This window comes from Petaurus breviceps, unplaced genomic scaffold (genome assembly GCF_028583685.1).
Source record: "Petaurus breviceps papuanus isolate PSGF00001 unplaced genomic scaffold, PetGlider_PUasm1.0 99, whole genome shotgun sequence".
In the NCBI taxonomy this organism is placed as follows: domain Eukaryota; kingdom Metazoa; phylum Chordata; class Mammalia; order Diprotodontia; family Petauridae; genus Petaurus; species Petaurus breviceps.
Window position 1 is genome coordinate 6,830,603 of NW_027187465.1, and position 17,997 is coordinate 6,848,599.

The window sequence follows — 17,997 nt, forward strand, 5'->3', positions numbered from 1 at the left end:
TGACCCTCTAGGGTCTCAAGTGTGGCCCTTTAAACCCAAACTTCACAGACCAAATCCTTTTATTAAGGGGTTCCCCCCCTGCTTTAGGCTGATTATTGTGAATCAGGACAGTGGTTGTGTGATTGTGTGAGAGGAGGTGGGATAGAATTGACTTGATAGAACTGATGGAAGAGTCTTGGCATCTGATTGAATGAAAGGGGAGGTGGGGAAAAGGTAATTAAGAGGATGGAAATTGGGACTGTCAGAGGAAAGCTAGGCATGGGGGTGGGGAGCAGGCAGAGAAGATAAGGCGTTCAGTTTTGGACATTTTGAGTTTGAGATGCTTATGGGCTCCAGGAGGAGAAGGGAGTAGTAAAGGACTGAAATTCCAGAGAGAGGAGAGGTTAGAGTGACATAGACTGTTTGCTTTCTTGATTTGGGAGTCATCTGTGTCAAAAACCCATTAGAGCACCTGGGATCACCAAGAGAAAGAGACAAGGACCCTGAGCAGAACCTTGGGAGAAACAGATGATTGTTTAGCAAAGGAGAAAGAGAAGTCAGGTGAGGGAAGAACTGGGTCACAAGCCAGAGGGACTGATGATTGGCAGCATTGGAACCTGCCAGGGTCCAGTAGAATGTTGGATTTAGTAGTTAACAGATTATCGGTAACCTTGGACAGAATCATTTCAGTTGAGTGTTGGGGTTAGAAGTCAACTGCAACAGGTGGAGGAATGTGTGAGTGAGAAAATGGAGATAATTTGTCCAGGACTTCTTAAATTTTTTCCGTTTCAGGTACTTCTTAAACTGTGGGTCGCGACCCCAGTTTAAGAAGTGCTGGTAGACAGTATTTTCTGTTTTTCTGTGAAAGGGGAAAAGATATGGCCTGATCACGTGGATGGATGACAGTGATAAGTTCTTGAAGGATCAGGGGGGCCTCAATGTGCTTAGAGATAGCAGGGAAACAGCCATTTTGAAATGGCGAGAAGGAAAAAGAGAGAGGAGGATGATGAAAGGGCAGTCTTTGCAGAATGCAGGCGTGGATGGGAGGGAGTGCAACAAGGCCTGGATAGGAATAAAGGCCCGTTCTTCCGTAGAGACCTGAAATGGGGAAGGGTATAGAAAGAGTGGAATTGGGACAAAGAAGGGGGCCGTACAATGGGTGGCTGCAGTTTTCTCCTTAAGTAGGATGTGAGATCCTCTCCTCAAAGCAGGGGAGAGGGTGGTATGAAAAGTTTGAGGAGAGCAGAAAATGGAAGACTTACTGCAGGTAATATGGTAGTCAGGAAAGAAATGACAGGACGGCTGTACCCCCAGGTGGCTGCAGTTCACACTGGAGAAGGTAAATGTGTAGGGGACTCAGTTGGCAGAGTTGTGTGACTTCAGCCAATGCTGAATTCATGAGTTCAAGAAGAGGTGAATGTGGGTAGGCAGCAGTTCTTCTGAAAGGGGGTTTTAGTGGACGGCCAACTCACCGTGAGACAGCAGTGACCTGGCAGCTGAGGAAGCTAATGCTCTTTCTGGCTGCATGTAGACAGGCAGGGTCCAGGCTAAGAAGGTCACAGTCCTGCTCTCTTCTGCCTTGGTCCCGCCACATTTGTTCAGTACTGAGCAGCATGTTTTGGGAAGAACACTGACAAGCTGGACATTATCCAGGAGAAGGTTCCAGAATGGAGAAGAGAAGAGAGATCACACGCAGAAAGATCACTGATAGGAACGGCTGTTTATCCTAGAGATGGATGTGATTGTTGTCTTAAAGTATTTGATGCAGAGCCACCCTCTAGAAGAGAATCTTGTTCTGTTTGGTCCCGAGGGCAGGATCAGGAGGAGTCTGAAGGTCCAGAGAGGCAGCCTGAGGCTCTGTGAAAAGTAAAACTTACCAACAGCTTGAACTGCCTCAAGGAGTTTGTTGCTAGCAGCGGTTCCCAAATTTATTTTGCCCACTGCTCCCCTTTCAAAAACAAAATTACTAAGCTCCCCTCCTGGAAATTGACTTTCTTAAATCCTTCGACAGTTTTTAAACATTTGCGTCTTTTCAAAAAAATATAAAGTACTTTTTAAGAAGGGGGTTTAAATTGAATAATTCCTTGTAAATTTGTGGGGGTTTTTTCCTGCATTGAAATTTTGATGATGCAATATTGTCATGCAACTGATAGTATCATATTATAAATACATCATTACACACACACATGCCTTCTGATGCATGCTGGATCTCCTGACGGTGTGCAGCACACTAGCCTGCCAACACTTGATTGTTAAGACCTGACTGCAGACTTGACTACTGGTTGGTTATAACTTGCATTTGTGTGTTTATTTGGAAAACAATATAATCATTACGAGTCTAACTGTTACGCAATATATGAAACATGTACGAATGGTGTTTCAAAATTTTCTTATCTTCTTTTCTTCTCTTATGCTCCCGCCATTCATTTATTTTTATTCAGTTCCCCCCAGTTGCACCTGAGGCTTCTGTTCCCTTCCTGGATTGTTTCAGCGCCCCCCTGGGGGTGCTATCACCCACTTTGGGGACCTAAAGTTCCTAGGATGGGAGATTTTGATAAGGGCTAAGAGTAGGTTGAACATGTTGGGAAAGTGAGAAGGTTGGAAGGATGGGAATTTGTAATCCAAAAGTAGAATTCCAAGGTTGTAAATTTTGGAGGGGGTGTATTTCTGGGAGGGTCTGTATTGCTGTCAGTATGTGTCCAGGGTAGAATGGAAAAAGAAAGTAATTGGATTTACAGAAGTTGAGGAACTGAGGGATCAGATTGCTGATAGGATGGGCAGGGACAGAGGGGCAAAAACCAAGCTTTCAGAAAAAGGCCGGAAAATCACAGAGGTTGGTAGTTGAGAGTAACAGGAATAAGGAAAGGGCGCCCAAAAGGGATTCAGTGGACCTTGCCAGGGCAAGATCACTGAAGGGTGGGGTCAGAAGCTCTGCAAGTGGGAAATAAAGGAAGAAGAAATGAAAGCAGGGTCAGATTTGATATTCTTGGGCTCAGAGATCACTGCAGATGGTGACTGCAGCCATGAAATTAAAAGACCCCTTGCTCCTTAAAACAAAAGCTATGGCAAATCTGGACAGCTGACTAAAAAGCAGAGACATCCCCTTGCTGAGAAAGGTTTGTACAGTCAAAGTTACAGTTTTTCAATAGCATTGTATGGCTGTGAGAGTCAGGCTATAAGGATAGCTGAGTGCCACAGAATCAGTGCTTTTGAACTGTGGTGCTGGGGAGGCCTTTGGGCAGCAAAGAGGTCAAATCAGTCAATACTTAAAAAAATTAATTCAGGCTGTTCACTGCAAGGTCAGATGCTGAAACTGAAATACTTTGGCCACATAATGAGAAGATGGGACTCATTGGAAATGCCCCTGGTGTTGGGAAAGATTGAAGGTGAAAGGAGAAGGGGACAGCAGAGGACGAGATGGAGGGACAGTGTCATGGAAACAGTGAAGATGAACTGGGACAGACTTCAGAAGATAATGGAGAATAGAGAGGCCTGCCACACTTTGGTCCATGGGCTCGTGGGCCGCACCTAAACTACTGAACAGCAACGATTGGAGGAAAGTTTGAAGATCAGAGTGAAGGATTCCGAAAAGCAGAGTAGAATGGCCTGTGTGATGGGTGGCCTGGGTGGGAGGGATTGGAGCAGCCTGTTGGTGATTGGTAGGATCGTAGGGTTTGTGGGCTGACTTTTTGTTTGGGAGGAGCTGGTAGCAGTGTGCCTTCCATGGTTTAGGCAGCGAGCCTGGGGGCCTGGGACGGAGGAGGTTTTATAGCAAGAGATGGGTGACTGTGATACGCCCCTCTGGCATGACTAAACTTCCCAAGTTCACCCTCCCCGTAGCTGCAGAAAGGATTCTGGAGTGCGCTGTCTTGGAGACAGGGCTGTGCCTCAGGCCTCTCGGTGTCTGAGTACTCGAGTAGGTGCAGTTCTGCTGTCCATCCTTGCCGCTGTGCTGGTTGGGAGGGACTGTTAGTGACCCTGCATACTCTGTTGAACTCATGACAGCCTTGGGAGTTAACTCATCATTGTCTCTGTTTGTGTTGCACCTCCTAGGATTGTTAGTACGCAGCTGCCGCCTTCTCTCACTGCCAAGGTCCTTCTCCATCGAGCGTCATCTCCTAACAAGGTACAGTTGGGCCTGGTGTTTGGGCTGCCCGGGCCTTCTCTTTTCATCTTGAACCTTTCAGTTGCTCGAGTAACTAAGACTAACTGTTATATTTACCCACAAGCCATGGTTGGACAATCAGCTTCATCCACTTGAGCTGGAGGGGACCCTAAGGGTTACTCCTTGTACATCTCACACAGTGCAGGCACTCATTCCTGCCCTATCCCCACACCCTATCCACCCTGTGTTCTTCAGGCAAAGTCACCAGGGCAGCTGAAAGGCAACCTCACTAACTCACAGTTCTTTAGGACTGGAGAGTTTATGAAGCGTGCCAATAACCCGGCACTCTGATTTTACAGATGAAGCATCTGAGGCTCCAGGGAACAGAGTCCTTTGGCCGAGAGCAGGCCCCACCTGGCAATGGTTAGAGCTGGAATCTGAGTTGAATTTCATTGACTCTCAAGTTGAGTGATTTTTCCATGTCACCAAACCATGCAGTGGCCTCGGTTGTTAGTTCTTCCCATCAAGCAGGACTTAAGATTTTGATTTCCCCTGAGGATTGTTGTCCATTCTTGAAGAAGACCATAGCATCAGGGAGGTGAAGCCAGGACTTGCCAGTGGATGGCACTTGAGTGAGGCAGGCCTGTGCGAGATCACCAGCCTCAGTCCCTTCCAAAGCCATCTGGGCCCAGTGGCCAGCTCCAGATCAGGATGATTAGAGGTGGCCCTGTCCTCGAGGGCGCCCTTCTGTCAAGGAAGACTTCATCTTTAATAGAAGAGCCCGTGCGGTTTGGAGAAAGATATGGATTGTTTGCATGCTGTTTTGGTGTTTGGGTTGTTTGCGGTAGGAGAGGGTGAAGAAGCTGAAGGGCAGGTTCGGGAGACAAGAGCTCAGTTTACCTGTATTTATTTCTTTTTCCTCTTGTTCTAACTTTCATCATGAAAATCAGCATGTAGGTAGCAATATGATGTGTGATAGCCAGACAGACACTCAGAATGACTCAGCTGCCGAGTGATGGCAGCATGGCTGAGCCATTGGTGGTGTGTGAATGGGGTGGAATGTTATGGAATCATGAGAAACAGCAAATAGGGAGATATCCAGGAAACCCAGAGGGACTGGGTGAAAGGAAGAAACAAAGTCAGAGTCTGGCTGGCCGCCCCACCTGTAACTTGTAAGAAATGTTTTTCACAGTTTGAAACACACACTCATACACATATGTAAACACACATACACACAGACACATACACACCTAGAAACATACACACACTCACATATAGACATATACAGACACACACACACACTCACACACTTTCTCACATACATAAGAAGTATCTAGAAAAGAGGGGAAGCAAGCAGGATGTTTTTATGAACTCCCTTGTTAGAGTTAATATACACAAAGGTAAACAGTGGGCTTTGTGAAAAGAATCCACGTGTGAGACAGTCTCTCTCGCTCTTTACAAGTGTCGTGGTGGGCAGTGAGGCATAGTGGGACGCCTGAGCCTGTGCTGTTGGCTTGGCTGCCGTGTGGCCTTATTCGGGTCTCTGTGGTCCTCAGCAGAGAGGCCTACCTACCCACCCAGTGACAGGAGTAGGCTGAATGATTCCCAAGGTTCCTTTTAGCTCCGGCATGCTTTGGATCTTTTTGTCCCAGTAAAGGGCATTTACTACCGGTAGAGAGAACTGTTGTTAGGCTAGATCATTGGTTGCTCAGATGAGGAAGCTCTGGCAGCCTAGACCCCCATGAGGCCTTCTTTGCCATAATGTTTACTGTGCCAGGCCTGGGGCCTGTGTCCAACAGTAGTTTCTAGGTGAGCGTTTTCATGGCGTAACAAAGAACATGGTGTTCTGATAGCGCCCCAGAGTGTCTGGAGATCAGAAGCCCCAGCTCTTTGGGACAGGACTTGGCTGTCCAAGAAGGCTGATGGCAGGCACTGCTCCCTGGCCTGTAGCGGCTCTCCTTGCCCAGCACCTGCCATGCTGCTGGCTGAACAGCTTGGCCAAGCTTCTGTCCCATCTGCTTTGCTCTTGGTTTCGACAAAAGATGGACTCTGTGCACAGTTGAATTTTGCGAACAGATGGTGTGGTGAATTCCTGACAGTTAGGTCAGGCCCCAGCTTAGAGAGAAGAAGGAACAGCACCGAGAGCCAGCCGATGTGTCTTTTCTTTTCAGAGTCTACCTGCAGGAGGGGCCGCCCTTCAGGAACGCAGTAAGTGCTTTGATCCATTACAGCATCTTGAACGTGGCAGGCTCTTCTGCTGGCCCCGAGAATGCTGTTTGCTTTAAAGGCTGAGCTCCGTAAATGATTCTCTCTCCATTCCCATATGCCCACTTCATCTGGTCACAAGGTGGGGAAGCAGACGAAGGGAGGGCTTCTAAAGAAAAGTCTTTCTCTAAATCCTGGTTTCGAAGCTCAGTTTTCAGGCCTGGGCTTTTAAATCTGGGGCTCTGATCCTCCTCAACTCAGTTGTTATGAGGGTGACAAGGCAGCTTCTAGAGGCAGGCAGCTCTGCTCTCATATCTTCGGGGTATGCCTGAGGGCAGAGCGGGCATGCTGCTGGGTTTCTAAGCCAGCTTAGGAACCGGAAGTGGCACAGCTTCCCACCAGTCCACCTTCAGTGAAGGGAGACTCCCACCTACCCTTAGCTTGTCTTTGTTTAGCTCTCTCCTGCCCAGATGCTGCTGGCTGATTTCCTCTCCAGACATTACTGGACACAGCACTTCTGGGCTGTTGGCCTGCACTGTACATCATGGGCTGGGAGCTCATTCCAAGTTTGGTTCTTAAGGGTTTATTGTGTGGATACAATACAGACCCCTCCCCAGACAGGTGTGGTCACTCTCTATTTACTTTGCAATTCTAGGATCTGCACTACCTGCAAATGTCCAGATCACCCCTGTTTTCCTAACAGAAGATGAAGCTGCTAGCCTTCGCGATTTCCCAGTAAAATGGATGACCAGGTGGGAAGTTCAGAACGGTCTAGAAAAATCTCCATCAGCTCTGCTAGACATCCAGCCCTGTGAAGGCCACCTGGTCTCCCAGGAAGGGCGAGTGCTGTGTTTTATAGCCAGACGTGCAATGCTGACCTTCATGGCCCTGCTGTTAACTTCTGATGCCGCAGACAGAGGCTGTCCTGTATTCACCATGATAAAGTAGCGAAAGCTCATGTGTGCACAGTGATTTTAAGGCTGACCGAGTGTTGTCCTTACAGTAGCCCTTTGAAGACAAGCATTGATATCATCTGCATTCTACAGATAAGGAAGATGAAGCAAGGGAATACTTGAGATTTTAGCTTTTAAATTCGCTCATACTGCTTTTACTTTTTTTTGACTAGGTCTTTGTCATAAGAGTAACCGTATCCCTGCATGTGGCTCCCCTCTGCCAGTGGTGCACTGGCCTGTTTTCACCCACTTGAGTCAAATAGCCTTGCCTCTCCATGTTCCCATCTCCTGTGGGCACCTGCCTAGGGCATTAGTGCCCGGCTGCCTTTTCACTAGTGATTCAGGACAGTAATGACTTTGCTTTCTTAACTAGTGGCCTGTTCTCTGGAACTGGTAGAAATCCGGTAACATCCCTGACGTTTGTCTGTTTGCCAGGTCTCCCACATCTTCGGCCACATGCAAAGAGAATTCAGAGCCACCAGCTCAGAGGTGCTGGAGCTCCTCGGGATCTGAAGAAGTTGGCTGTGTGAATGAGGATTACCTGGCCTGGAAACTGGCTACAGCCCTGCAGAGTGACTCCGTTTGTCCAAATGGCCCCATAGAAACATGTGAGAAGGCAGGACATTTGCTTGGCCATAACTCAGAGAGGGTCAGACCACCAGGATTACAGAGCCCTGCTGAAAGCCCAGGCCTGAGACTCGGCACTAGGCCAGGTGAGGAACCCACCTTGAACTCTCCCTCTGCACTCTCCATTCCAGGAGGTGAAGAAACAGAGACATCCTCAGTGCATTTTGACTTCCCACCTGTTTGTGTCCCTGATGGTGGGAATCCATGCCAGGAGAATGCTGGTAGTCTGGGCTCAGCACCGGCAGAGCCCTGGTCCCTAGCTGGGTCCCCTGGCAGTCTCACGTGCTGCCCTCCTGAGGGGCTCCCCCAGACACCTGTGGAAGGACTCTGTGAGGACGTTTCAGGGAGTCGCAGACAGGTCTGCCTTCTTGGAGGAGGCCATCTCCCTGACAGGCCAGGCAGCCCATTGTCATCGTCTCTCTCAGGCTCTGATCACATGAGACACACGCTCTCCACTGAAACACAGGTTTCTGGCCAGTCTGTGGTAGGGGGCGGCCCACCAAAGTCAGCCCATGATCCGGAAGGCTGTCCTGGCTCACTGGGCTCTCAGGGCAGTGACGTCTCTGCAAATGGAACCAGCTTGAGCTTCCCTTGGACGGACTCTCAGCCCGTGCTAGTGAAGATGCACCTGTACACACACAGTGTGAAGGGGCTGGTTCTGTCCCTGCTGGCTGAAGAAGCGCTCCTCAAGGATGAGGCAGCCATCGAGGATGTGGTAAGTGGGAGGAAGGGGAGAGGCATTAAGCATTTAGAGAGCACAGGCGACAGATGCTATCTGTGGATTCTCACAGCAGCCTTGTGAGGGAGGTGCTGTTATTGTTGCCATTTTACAGATAAGGAAACTGAGGCAAATACAAGTTTAGTGACTTGATGTATTAGCAAGCACCCTAGCCCACTAGGGTGGCTGCTGGCACAGGCTCTTTGATCTGCTTTTCTAAAGAAAAAACAGCTTTAAAGGGATTAATGATCTTACTTTAATTAACAGACAGATAAGTACTGATAAGCAGAAAATACAAGTAGAGAAATTAGCACAGAGATTCAACAGACAGGACTCCTACTGTCTGAATAAAGTAATACAGCCACCTACATTCACCACCGGACCAGGGGAGCACACACCTGAGTAGTTGGCAGTCTCCTAACAAACAGCTTCCCAGAGTTTTGCCCAGGGAATCACAAGGTCCTTCTCATGAGTGAGCCCCCAGAGTAAAATACCAACCTCCCAGTCAACTACTAGACTCAGAGCCAGAAGGCACCACGACCCTTGTGGCTCAGTGTCTGCTTAGCTTAATACCAGAAGGTGTAAAAGCCTTCCCACAGGCAGGCCTCCCCTAAGCAGGCTCCGCCTTAGGCAGGTTCTCCATGTGACTCGGGTTGTATCACAGTCGTGATTGAAATACCTGTGTACCTTTAGACCTGGGAACCCAGCTCCTGTTCCCAGGGAAAAGAGAACACATATGGTCACATAGGCCCATTAATGGACAGGGAAGACCCCTGTTCCGTTAACTTTACAGTTGGCCGGGATCAAATAGCTAATAAACGTCTGAGGCTGGATTTGAGCTCAGGCCTTCGGTCCTGCAGGTTCAGAGCGCTGTCCTCTGTGCTGCCCCCTGTGCTGCCCCAGCCATCCCAGGTATCACTTTCTCTTTAGGGGTTAGAATCTTGAGAATCAGTGTTAGCCAGGGACCTCTGAAACCATCTCTTCCCGTGTTCTCATGTTGGTGTATGGCTCGGGTGATACATTGACCGATGGGGCTCCTGCATCCTTGAGGCCTCTGGGGTGTAGGACTGTGTGGAAGATGTCAGTTGCCATGGTAACAGCCTCCTTTAACTGGCAGAGAGTGTGGTGGCATCAAGAAACTGCAAGTCGAGATCGCTGCAGGGTGAGTGGTGTCCTGGGGCCTGCCTTGTTTTTGTTCTTAAATCTATATTATTCTAAGCCTTGCTCATTAGCATGCAGAGCTTGTGACCCTCTGGAAACGGGCAAGTCACCTTGCTGCATAAATGGGGGGGGAGGCTGCAGGGGCCCTTCTCTGCACAAACCGTGGAAGAGACAGCTTTTTCCCTCCCAGTGCTCTGCCCGCCTCCAGGAACAAGCTAACACAGACGCAGCCCGCTCCTTTCTCTTTGCTAGTTCTCTGTTTGAGGGTAGGAGCGGCCCTACGCATGGATAACCCGTTAAAGTACTGACTACGCGCAGTGAATGTTATTGAAGAGTCTTTGGCTTTTGGACGTGTGTGCCCCTCACTTGGGGACATTAGAAGCGTCTTTTAGGGCCTGGTTGGAACACAGACGGATCTGCCCACAAAGCACAGAAGAGTAAGCAGTCATCCTTCTGGTTAGAGAGAACGGCTTTATGGAGTAGATTAAATCCCTAGAATGATATAAATTAAATCCCTGAGGGTGACATCAGTGTCAACAGAAGACAGCATAATTCTGTTTTGAATCTGAATTTTTAAGATCTATCTGTGCTTTGTCATGGCAACCAGGGCCATGACTGCTATCCAAAAAACAAAAATTTAAGACCCAGCATGTAAAGGGACACCCGGTTCTGGCTGCCACCTGGACCAAGGACCTTGTTTTATGGTGTTGGGTGTTCCTTGGAATGTAGGAATTTGGTGATGTGGGCTGGTTACCGTGATCTGGTCACTGTGGGCTGGTCACTGTGATCTGGTCACGTGGGCTGGTCACTGTGATCTGGTCACCATGGGCTGGTCACTGTGGTCTGGTTACCGTGATCTGGTCACTGTGATCTGGTCACTGTGGGCTGGTTACCATGATCTGGTCACCATGGGCTGGTCACTGTGATCTGGTCACGTGGGCTGGTCACTGTGATCTGGTCACGTGGGCTGGTCACTGTGGGCTGGTTACCATGATCTGGTCACCGTGATCTGGTCACGTGGGCTGGTCACCGTGATCTGGTCACTGTGGGCTGGTTACCGTGATCTGGTCACTGTGGGCTGGTTACCATGATCTGGTCACCGTGGGCTGGTCACTGTGGGCTGGTTACCATGATCTGGTCACCGTGGGTTGGTCACTGTGGGCTGGTTACCATGATCTGGTCACTGTGGGCTGGTCACCGTGACCTGGTCACGTGGGCTGGTCAGTTGCTAAGAATAGTGGAGAAGAGCCCCCTTGGTCATCCTGCTGGTGGAGGAGGTGGTCACAGCCAGCTAGCTCAGCAGACTTTGAGCCTGTAATGGGAGGGTTCCTTTGATGCCTCCTGCATCTAAGTGCTCACACTCATCCCCCCAAACTTCTGGCTAGGAGACCTTGTTCTTAGGCAGAAGGGTAAATGACGAGTGGAGATGAGACTGTGATCATTCCCACCTTGGAGAGTTTCTCGCTGATTATTTCGCCTGCCACCCCTGAGCTCTGTTCGCAGTTAGCTGTTGAGGCTTTAGGTGGCTTTGCTTTCCTCTCTTTTGAGTGTGAAAAGCTCCCAACAGAGGCTGGGGGTGGCCAGGATGGGGTTCAGGGGAAAGGGTGCAGTAGAGCAAGGACAGCACCAGGGGGCAGCGTGGAGCTGCCCTGACTGACCTGTAGCACACATCAAGGATTTCAGTGTGAGGTCAGAGTTTGAGGAAACGGAGCCTTCCTTGGAATTGGTGTGTGTGGTTTTGGATTTGGAATTCAGGGCTGATGGTTCTGATGGTCCTGTTGTGTTCAGAAGCGCCCAGACAGACACCTGAGGACAGAGGGCCTTCTGGTCAGTGGCACAGTGACATCCCCCGTCTCTGTCTGACATCTTGCCTGGGAGGCTGCATTTCAGGGGATAAATGCCACCCCTGGCATTGACTAGCTGGGCACTGGGCACATCACTGAGTCCCTTTGAGCTTCAGTTTCCTCAGCTATAAAATGGGGTTAAAAATGCTTGCTTTACCTACCTCCCAGTGGTGGGATGCAGGTGCTCTATGTATCGTAAAGCACCCCCATGTAGATGCAGAGATGTTCTGTCTTCCATGGAAGAACTGTGCTTTGATTAGAGATGAGATTCAGGCGCCATGGACCGTGTAGTGCAGAAGCTCCTAGAAGGGCATTCACTCTGGGTTTAGTTTGTAATAGCAAGAACTTGTCTCAGAATTGGTTTCACCAGCAGGCTGTTTGTTAGTCCCTCTTGGTGGTGTTTGGGGCTGCAGTGTAGAAACTGCCTTCTTCTGAGGCAGGCCTTGTCACTTAACCAGGGTTTATAGATGGAGTTCCCTTAGCATTTGATGCATTAATAAAAAAGGTATGCACAAAAAGGATTGTCTATAGCAAATCCTGAGCTGTTGATACCCATGAGAGATGTTACCACAGGGAAGAAATGTTGACCCCCGAGACATCAAGAGAAATAAGACGGAAGCATCTTCACATCTACCTCCATAGGCATTCTGCCCAAGTCACTGCAACACCCTGCATTCAGTTCTCTCACACAGCTGTTGGAAAAACAGTCAGATGAACAATCAAGCTGCATAATGTCTGCATGCCCATTAAAGGCACTCTCATCTCACTCACTCTACAGGAAGTGACTGCTTGCCCAGCCATACTGTAGGCCATGCTACTGTGCCCAGCATTCCTTGGGGCTCACTCACTGGAGAAGTCACTTAGAGCATCTGTTTTCAGATAGAGCTCACCCAAAGCCACTGCTGCCATCCTGTACACATCTGTCATGCTTGTCAAGTATTTGGGCCTAGTATTTCTTCCAGCACTCCTGGTCAAGGTTGTTGGAAGCCCCGTTAGAATTCCTGCATTGTCAGAGAGCTATTAAGAGACTCTTTGTGTAAACATCTGTAGGTAGTAATTGGCTCAGAAGGGGGGCTTTCAAACTCTCTCTACCTCTGAAAACCTCTTTGGAGTTATGTCTTAGCTCCCACAGAGAGATTCAGATATTTGCAGGCTGTGAACCAAATCACTACTGCATAAAAACAAAACTTTTAAGTGACTATGCTCAAAATGAGGTTAACCAGCCCATTCAAGCAGCTCTTTCCATTGGCTTATCCCAGTATCACAGCAGCCTGGCGTCGTTGAATGGTCTGGAGGTTCACCTGAAGGAGACACTGCCTGAGGAGGAGCCCACTGCAGCACAAACTACGTACAACTTTCTGCACTACGACAGCATTCAGAATGTGCTCACTGGTAAGGCACTCTGCTGGGTCATCCAGGGCTAGGGCCTGGGAGAGGCCGGAGCTATGGAGGTCATGTCTCCAGTAGCCTTTTGTCACTTTCGATGTGCCTGAAATGTGAATGAAGACTCACTTGGAGTGTGGCACCCATGCAGTTTGTGAAAGCTTCCCTCATTGGTTTCATGGGGGTTGCCTTCCCAACAGCCAAGGATCACAGATGTTTTAAAATGAGAGAAGGGAATGGCGCTCCATTGCAGAGGGATAGTTGAAAGTTCACTCTCCCTTTCTTGGCATTCAGGGAAGCAGAGGAGTCTGGGACTGGGCCCTCACTTATGAGTTGTTAGCTTACTTTTATCCTCTGGCTTTGATTAAGGCATATAGTCATTTATCTCCCCCCAAAGAGTCACGTCTGTGCCATAGTCTCTCCCAGGAGTGGAGGAGGGAGGAGGATGGGGGCGGGGAGGGATGCTTTTGATCTTTACAAATTCTCTTTTAACTCTCAAAAGCCAATCTGCCACAAGTACCCACTTCCCAGGACCGACACCTTCTCCGGGCGGTCCGTCTGATTCATTCGGACTTCACCCAGATGCCGACTTTGTCTGAGATGACAGTCAGGTAAGATTTCTGCCAAGGAGACGTGCTCTGCTCAGTTACTCATTCTCATCCCTTCTTCCCTTGAACCTTCAGGGCTGAGCTTAGAGCAGCTTCTTAAGAGCAGCCTTTCCTGACCCCTCAACCCTGTCCTCCTGAACTGTTATCACATGTTCTCGATGTGTTGTACTCCCCTAGGAGAACATTAGCTCCCAGAGAGCAGGACTGTCAGTGTTCAGTCTTCTCAGTGGTGTCCAACCCTGTGACCCCATTTGGGGTTTTCTTGGCAGAGATACAGGAGCGGTTTGCCATTTGCTTCTCCTGCTCATTTAGCAAATGAAGAAACAGGCACACAGGGTTAAGTGACTTACCCAGGGTCACCCAGCTAGTGTCTGAGGCCAGATCTAAATGCAGGTCTTCCTACTCCAGGCCCAGAGCTCTGTGCACTATGGTGCCACCAGCTGTCTGGACTGTCTTGTATCTATTCTTTATTTCTATCTTTCTGGGCATAGTGCAGTTCGTTGTGCATAGTAGGTGTTGAATAAGCACTTGTTGGATGGTCTGTTAGGGAAGGAAGGAAGGAGAGAGAAAGGAAGAAAGAAAAGAAAAAGAAAGAGGAAGGAAGGAGAGAGGGAAGAAGTGAAGAAGGAAGGAGAGAGAAAAAAGAAAGAAGAAAAGGAGAAGAGGAAGGAAGAAAGAAAAGGAAAAGAAGGAGGAGAGGAGAGAGCAATGGCTTCTGGGCCTCTCGTTCCGTGTCTCCGAGGTTCATTTCTTCACCTCTATGGTGTCGATTCCAGCCCCAGCCTTCTCACCCCCTGGGTGTTCGTCCTGAGCTTTGGGTTGTGTGTACTGTGAGCTCTTACCTTCTAGACTTCTCTGCATTGTTCAAATGAGGAAAGTGAGGCCCCAGAGGGGCTGGCGTTTTTATCTTAAGTGGCGAGGGTGCTGTCAGTGCCATTTATTAAAAAGGAATGAGAATGGTTTGGTCCCCTCCCACCAGGCCTTCCTGTTCCCTTTGCAGCCAAGTTCTGCTGTCATCATCCCCTCTTTCTGCCAGAGGATGGAGGATTTGTCACCTCCTTAGAAATGGGGCTTTTCTCTGTTGCAGCTGGAGTGCCTGAAACTCAGTGGAGAGAGAAGTCAAGCTCTCACAATGAACATTCTAGGCCCATGCCAGGATGTTTGCTGCCTCCCAGGACCAGACGGTTTATCCAGTATTTAAATAGAACTTAACACAATAAATGTGTCTTGGGCTTTCATTCAAGGTTCCCCAAAAGCTGGCCACAGAAATGTGTTTTGCTGGGTTAGAAACTGGTATGTGTGTGTGTGTGTGTTTGTGTGTGTGCACGTGTATGCTTGCGTGTGCATGTATGTGCTTGGGCACATGTGTGTGTGTGTCCACCTTGGCAGGTTGGGCATAAAAATGAAGGCCATGGCACCTTATATGCCAAAGCCAGAATGTCATCATTTGCCTTTCCCTGGACCCTTCACTGTTTGAACTCCTTGGGGCAGAACACTGGGGTCTGGTGAGAAACCTTGAGCAAAGAGGCAAACAGCCTGTGGCATTTGGCATCAAAGGTGATGCTGTGTAGCACTTACACTGTTAATCTAATTAACAGTCCAGGAAAGCGCAGAAACCGCCCCCAGAGCTCTGGAGGGGAGAGGATCAGCCAGCGACTTTGTGGGCCAGGGTTAGATGCTTCCTCACTTATAACATGAGGAAGATGCTGGTAGTCATCTTTCTCAGGATTGTTGTATGAAGATGCTGGGCAAACCTTAAACTGCCCTGTAAATGTGAGTTATTTTTACTTGAAACCTGCAGGTTCTTTTATACATACACAGGCCCAGTACCCTCCCACCCGCCCCAGACCCTCCTAGGTCAGTAAAGAGTCCCCAGCTACTTTTCCTTTTCTCTTCTAGGTGTTAGTGAGTAGTTTATTTAGAGGAAGGCCTTCTGTCTCCAGGCCACCTTGACAGTACCAAGGGCAGTGGGACTCTCCCTGGCACCCGGACCTTAAGTGATGTTCCTGAGGCCCGTTCATTTTGTCCTTCTGTCTTCATCACCTGTCAGTGCCTGGTGCAGAGCGGGCCTATGGCAAATGCTTGCTGAATTCCTAAAAACCCAAATCGTGACAGTTTGTATGTTATTGTAGGAGAGGCAGGCTGCTGCGGCATCTGGGCTTGGGGTTCCAGCTTAGCCTGTGCTTTATCAGACCTTTCAAATGACTTCTGCTTTCTGGGACTGTGTGCGCCTCTCCAGCAAGGAGCGCCCTGTGATTCTGCTCTGTTGTGGTCACCAGGGATTTTCACATGTGACTGGACAGGTCATTTCCTCCCTGCTGGGTCTGTTCTGTAAAATAGGAGACCTGGTCTGGTGACCCCCAAGTCCCCTTCTGACCTTGTGCTTTCCTCTCCAGTGACCATCCCTCAAACTCTGTCGTGGCTGGGGATTCCCAGTTTGAGGCAGGGATGTGTGGTGACTGTCTTCGTGTCTCGTTGTCTGCTAGGAATGCCTCCACAGCAGTGTACGCCTGTCGCAACCCTGTCCAGGAAACCTATTTCCAGCAGACCTCCTCCGCGCGGAGCTCCGGTTTCCCCAGCCCTCAGGACGGCGCCTTCACCCTCCCCAGCAAGGCCAGGCAGAAGCTGCTGAAGCATGGTGTGAACTTACTTTGAGCAGGATGGCAGTGGCGCCCACCAGGGCCAGAGAGGCCCCGCTCCGAGCACCTTCTCTAAAGGCCAGCAGGCTCTGCCCTGCCCTTAGGAGACAGGCGGGGCTTTAGGGTTCTGCGGAGACAGGAGAGACAAACCTTTGTCTTTGTGGAGCATGTCTTCAGGGGGGTGGGGGGGTGGTGGGAACGCTGCCTTTGAGACCGGCGGGTCCAGAGCATCAGATGCGCTTCCCTGTACTTGTCAAGACAGAGTCAGTTGCCACAGATTTCGAGGAGGTGGCTGTTGTGCTGCCACGCGGGACACGCTGCTGGCCTTTCGCTGCTGCCGTCCCTGTCTGCTTGTAGCTGTTCTGCTGCAGGTGTAGCTTGGCCTCCTCTTCCTGCCCTGCTGTCAGTCGAAAGCTTTGTCTCTCCCGTTGGGTATGAGCATAAAACCAGCAGACAGTGATTTATTTAACAGTTGGGCCAGTGTGTAAACCTCCAGATAGGCTTATCTGCTCCAAAGTTGTCCCCGTGGGAGACTGCACACTTGTTCCAGAGAAGCTGCCGTTGCTTAGGACGTTTTGGAGACTTCTCTGTGGAATAGCTTTCAGAGCCTGCAGCACATTCTTTTGAGGCTCCTCAATAGGGGCAGATTCTTGCATTACAGGGACAAAAATCTGATTTTTGGAAACAACCCTAAGCCACATAGAGCCGCTGCTGCCGAGTAAGATGGGCGATGGAGTAGGTAGTGCCGCTTCTGGTAGAGCAGCCTGAAGTCAGTAATCCTTCTGGTTTTCTCAGGTGCCCATGTTACAGATGGGTTCTGAAAGCTCCCCATCCCCCAAAGCCCCAGGCATTTGGCACAAGGCAGTGTTGTTAAGTATGAAGCTTTGCCTTCATGAAGGGGCCAGGATTCATCTGGACGGTCTCATCAGGAGCATTCATTAGATCAGCCCCAATCTTTTCCAGCATCAGGTATCTCATCAGAGAAACAAAACAGCTACCAAAGACACAGCTCAGTCTCTTCCAGCAATACTTGGAATTGTTAATTGAGGCATAAAAGATTATAAGGCAGGGAACCAATGTGTTAACGCTGAGGACGTGATGTTTGTTCTTATTTATAAACAAATTTCTACACCTGTTCTTAGTAGGCAGTTTAAAATGTTACTGTATCCCTAACCCTAAACACAAACACTCCAATTAATAAAGTTTGTGAATCAACATGTGTCAGTAAATGTGTTTTGTGGATATTTTTTCTTCCTCTTTGTATGAAATATTTTACTACTCAAATAACGTGTCCCTCAAAAACAGCACAGTCCTTGCTTAAGAATCATAGGCCACTGAGCCCCCCAGCTTCCTGTGCCTGGGAGACCAGCTCACAGGAGGAAATCGGGCTGCTGTGTCCTTCAGCATAGCCCGGTGAGGTAGGCAGTGCTCCTCCTATCCCCACTGACAGATGGGCAGACGGTCTCAGAAAAGTGAAATGACTTCCTTGTCCACGGTCACAGAGCCACGGAGCATTTCTTAACCAGAAAAGAATGTTTTTTTGCAGATTCATCTTTCTGGTTAAATCTGCCCCATGCATGCTCAGTCTTGGTTTCTGTGTGAAGACTCCAGTTCACCTTTTGGAGCTGGGCCCCTCATCTCAGCTCTGTGCCTCGTGGCGTGCTGATGTCTTAAGGCAGTGACTTGGTGTGCTGGCAGGTGCCCTACTCAGGGAAAGCAGTCTATCCCTCCTCTGCCCGCCTCTATGGCCAGGGTGCATCTGCTTCCATAGAAAC

The 17,997-nt window shown here is 49.3% G+C and overlaps 1 protein-coding gene across 6 annotated transcripts in view; it reads left to right on the forward strand.

Annotated features, from left to right (window-relative positions):
* The window catches only part of HPS4 (HPS4 biogenesis of lysosomal organelles complex 3 subunit 2), a 33,850-nt gene extending 16,399 nt beyond the window's left edge, over positions 1 to 17,451 (forward strand). For 4 of the 6 annotated variants that reach the window (XM_069081709.1, XM_069081711.1, XM_069081708.1 and 1 more), the window contains 8 exons: positions 4,033 to 4,105; positions 6,256 to 6,292; positions 6,945 to 7,041; positions 7,678 to 8,584; positions 9,705 to 9,749; positions 12,852 to 12,984; positions 13,478 to 13,586; positions 16,070 to 17,451. In XM_069081709.1, coding sequence (XP_068937810.1) covers positions 4,033 to 4,105; positions 6,256 to 6,292; positions 6,945 to 7,041; positions 7,678 to 8,584; positions 9,705 to 9,749; positions 12,852 to 12,984; positions 13,478 to 13,586; positions 16,070 to 16,238 — 1,570 coding nt within the window. In that variant the 3' untranslated portion in view covers positions 16,239 to 17,451. Of the gene's footprint in view, positions 1 to 4,032; positions 4,106 to 6,255; positions 6,293 to 6,944; positions 7,042 to 7,677; positions 8,585 to 9,704; positions 9,750 to 12,851; positions 12,985 to 13,477; positions 13,587 to 14,670; positions 15,362 to 16,069 lie in introns of those variants that run through there. The other 2 variants (XM_069081713.1, XM_069081712.1) reach the window with 2 other exon arrangements.
* The last annotated feature ends 546 nt before the right edge of the window (positions 17,452 to 17,997 follow it).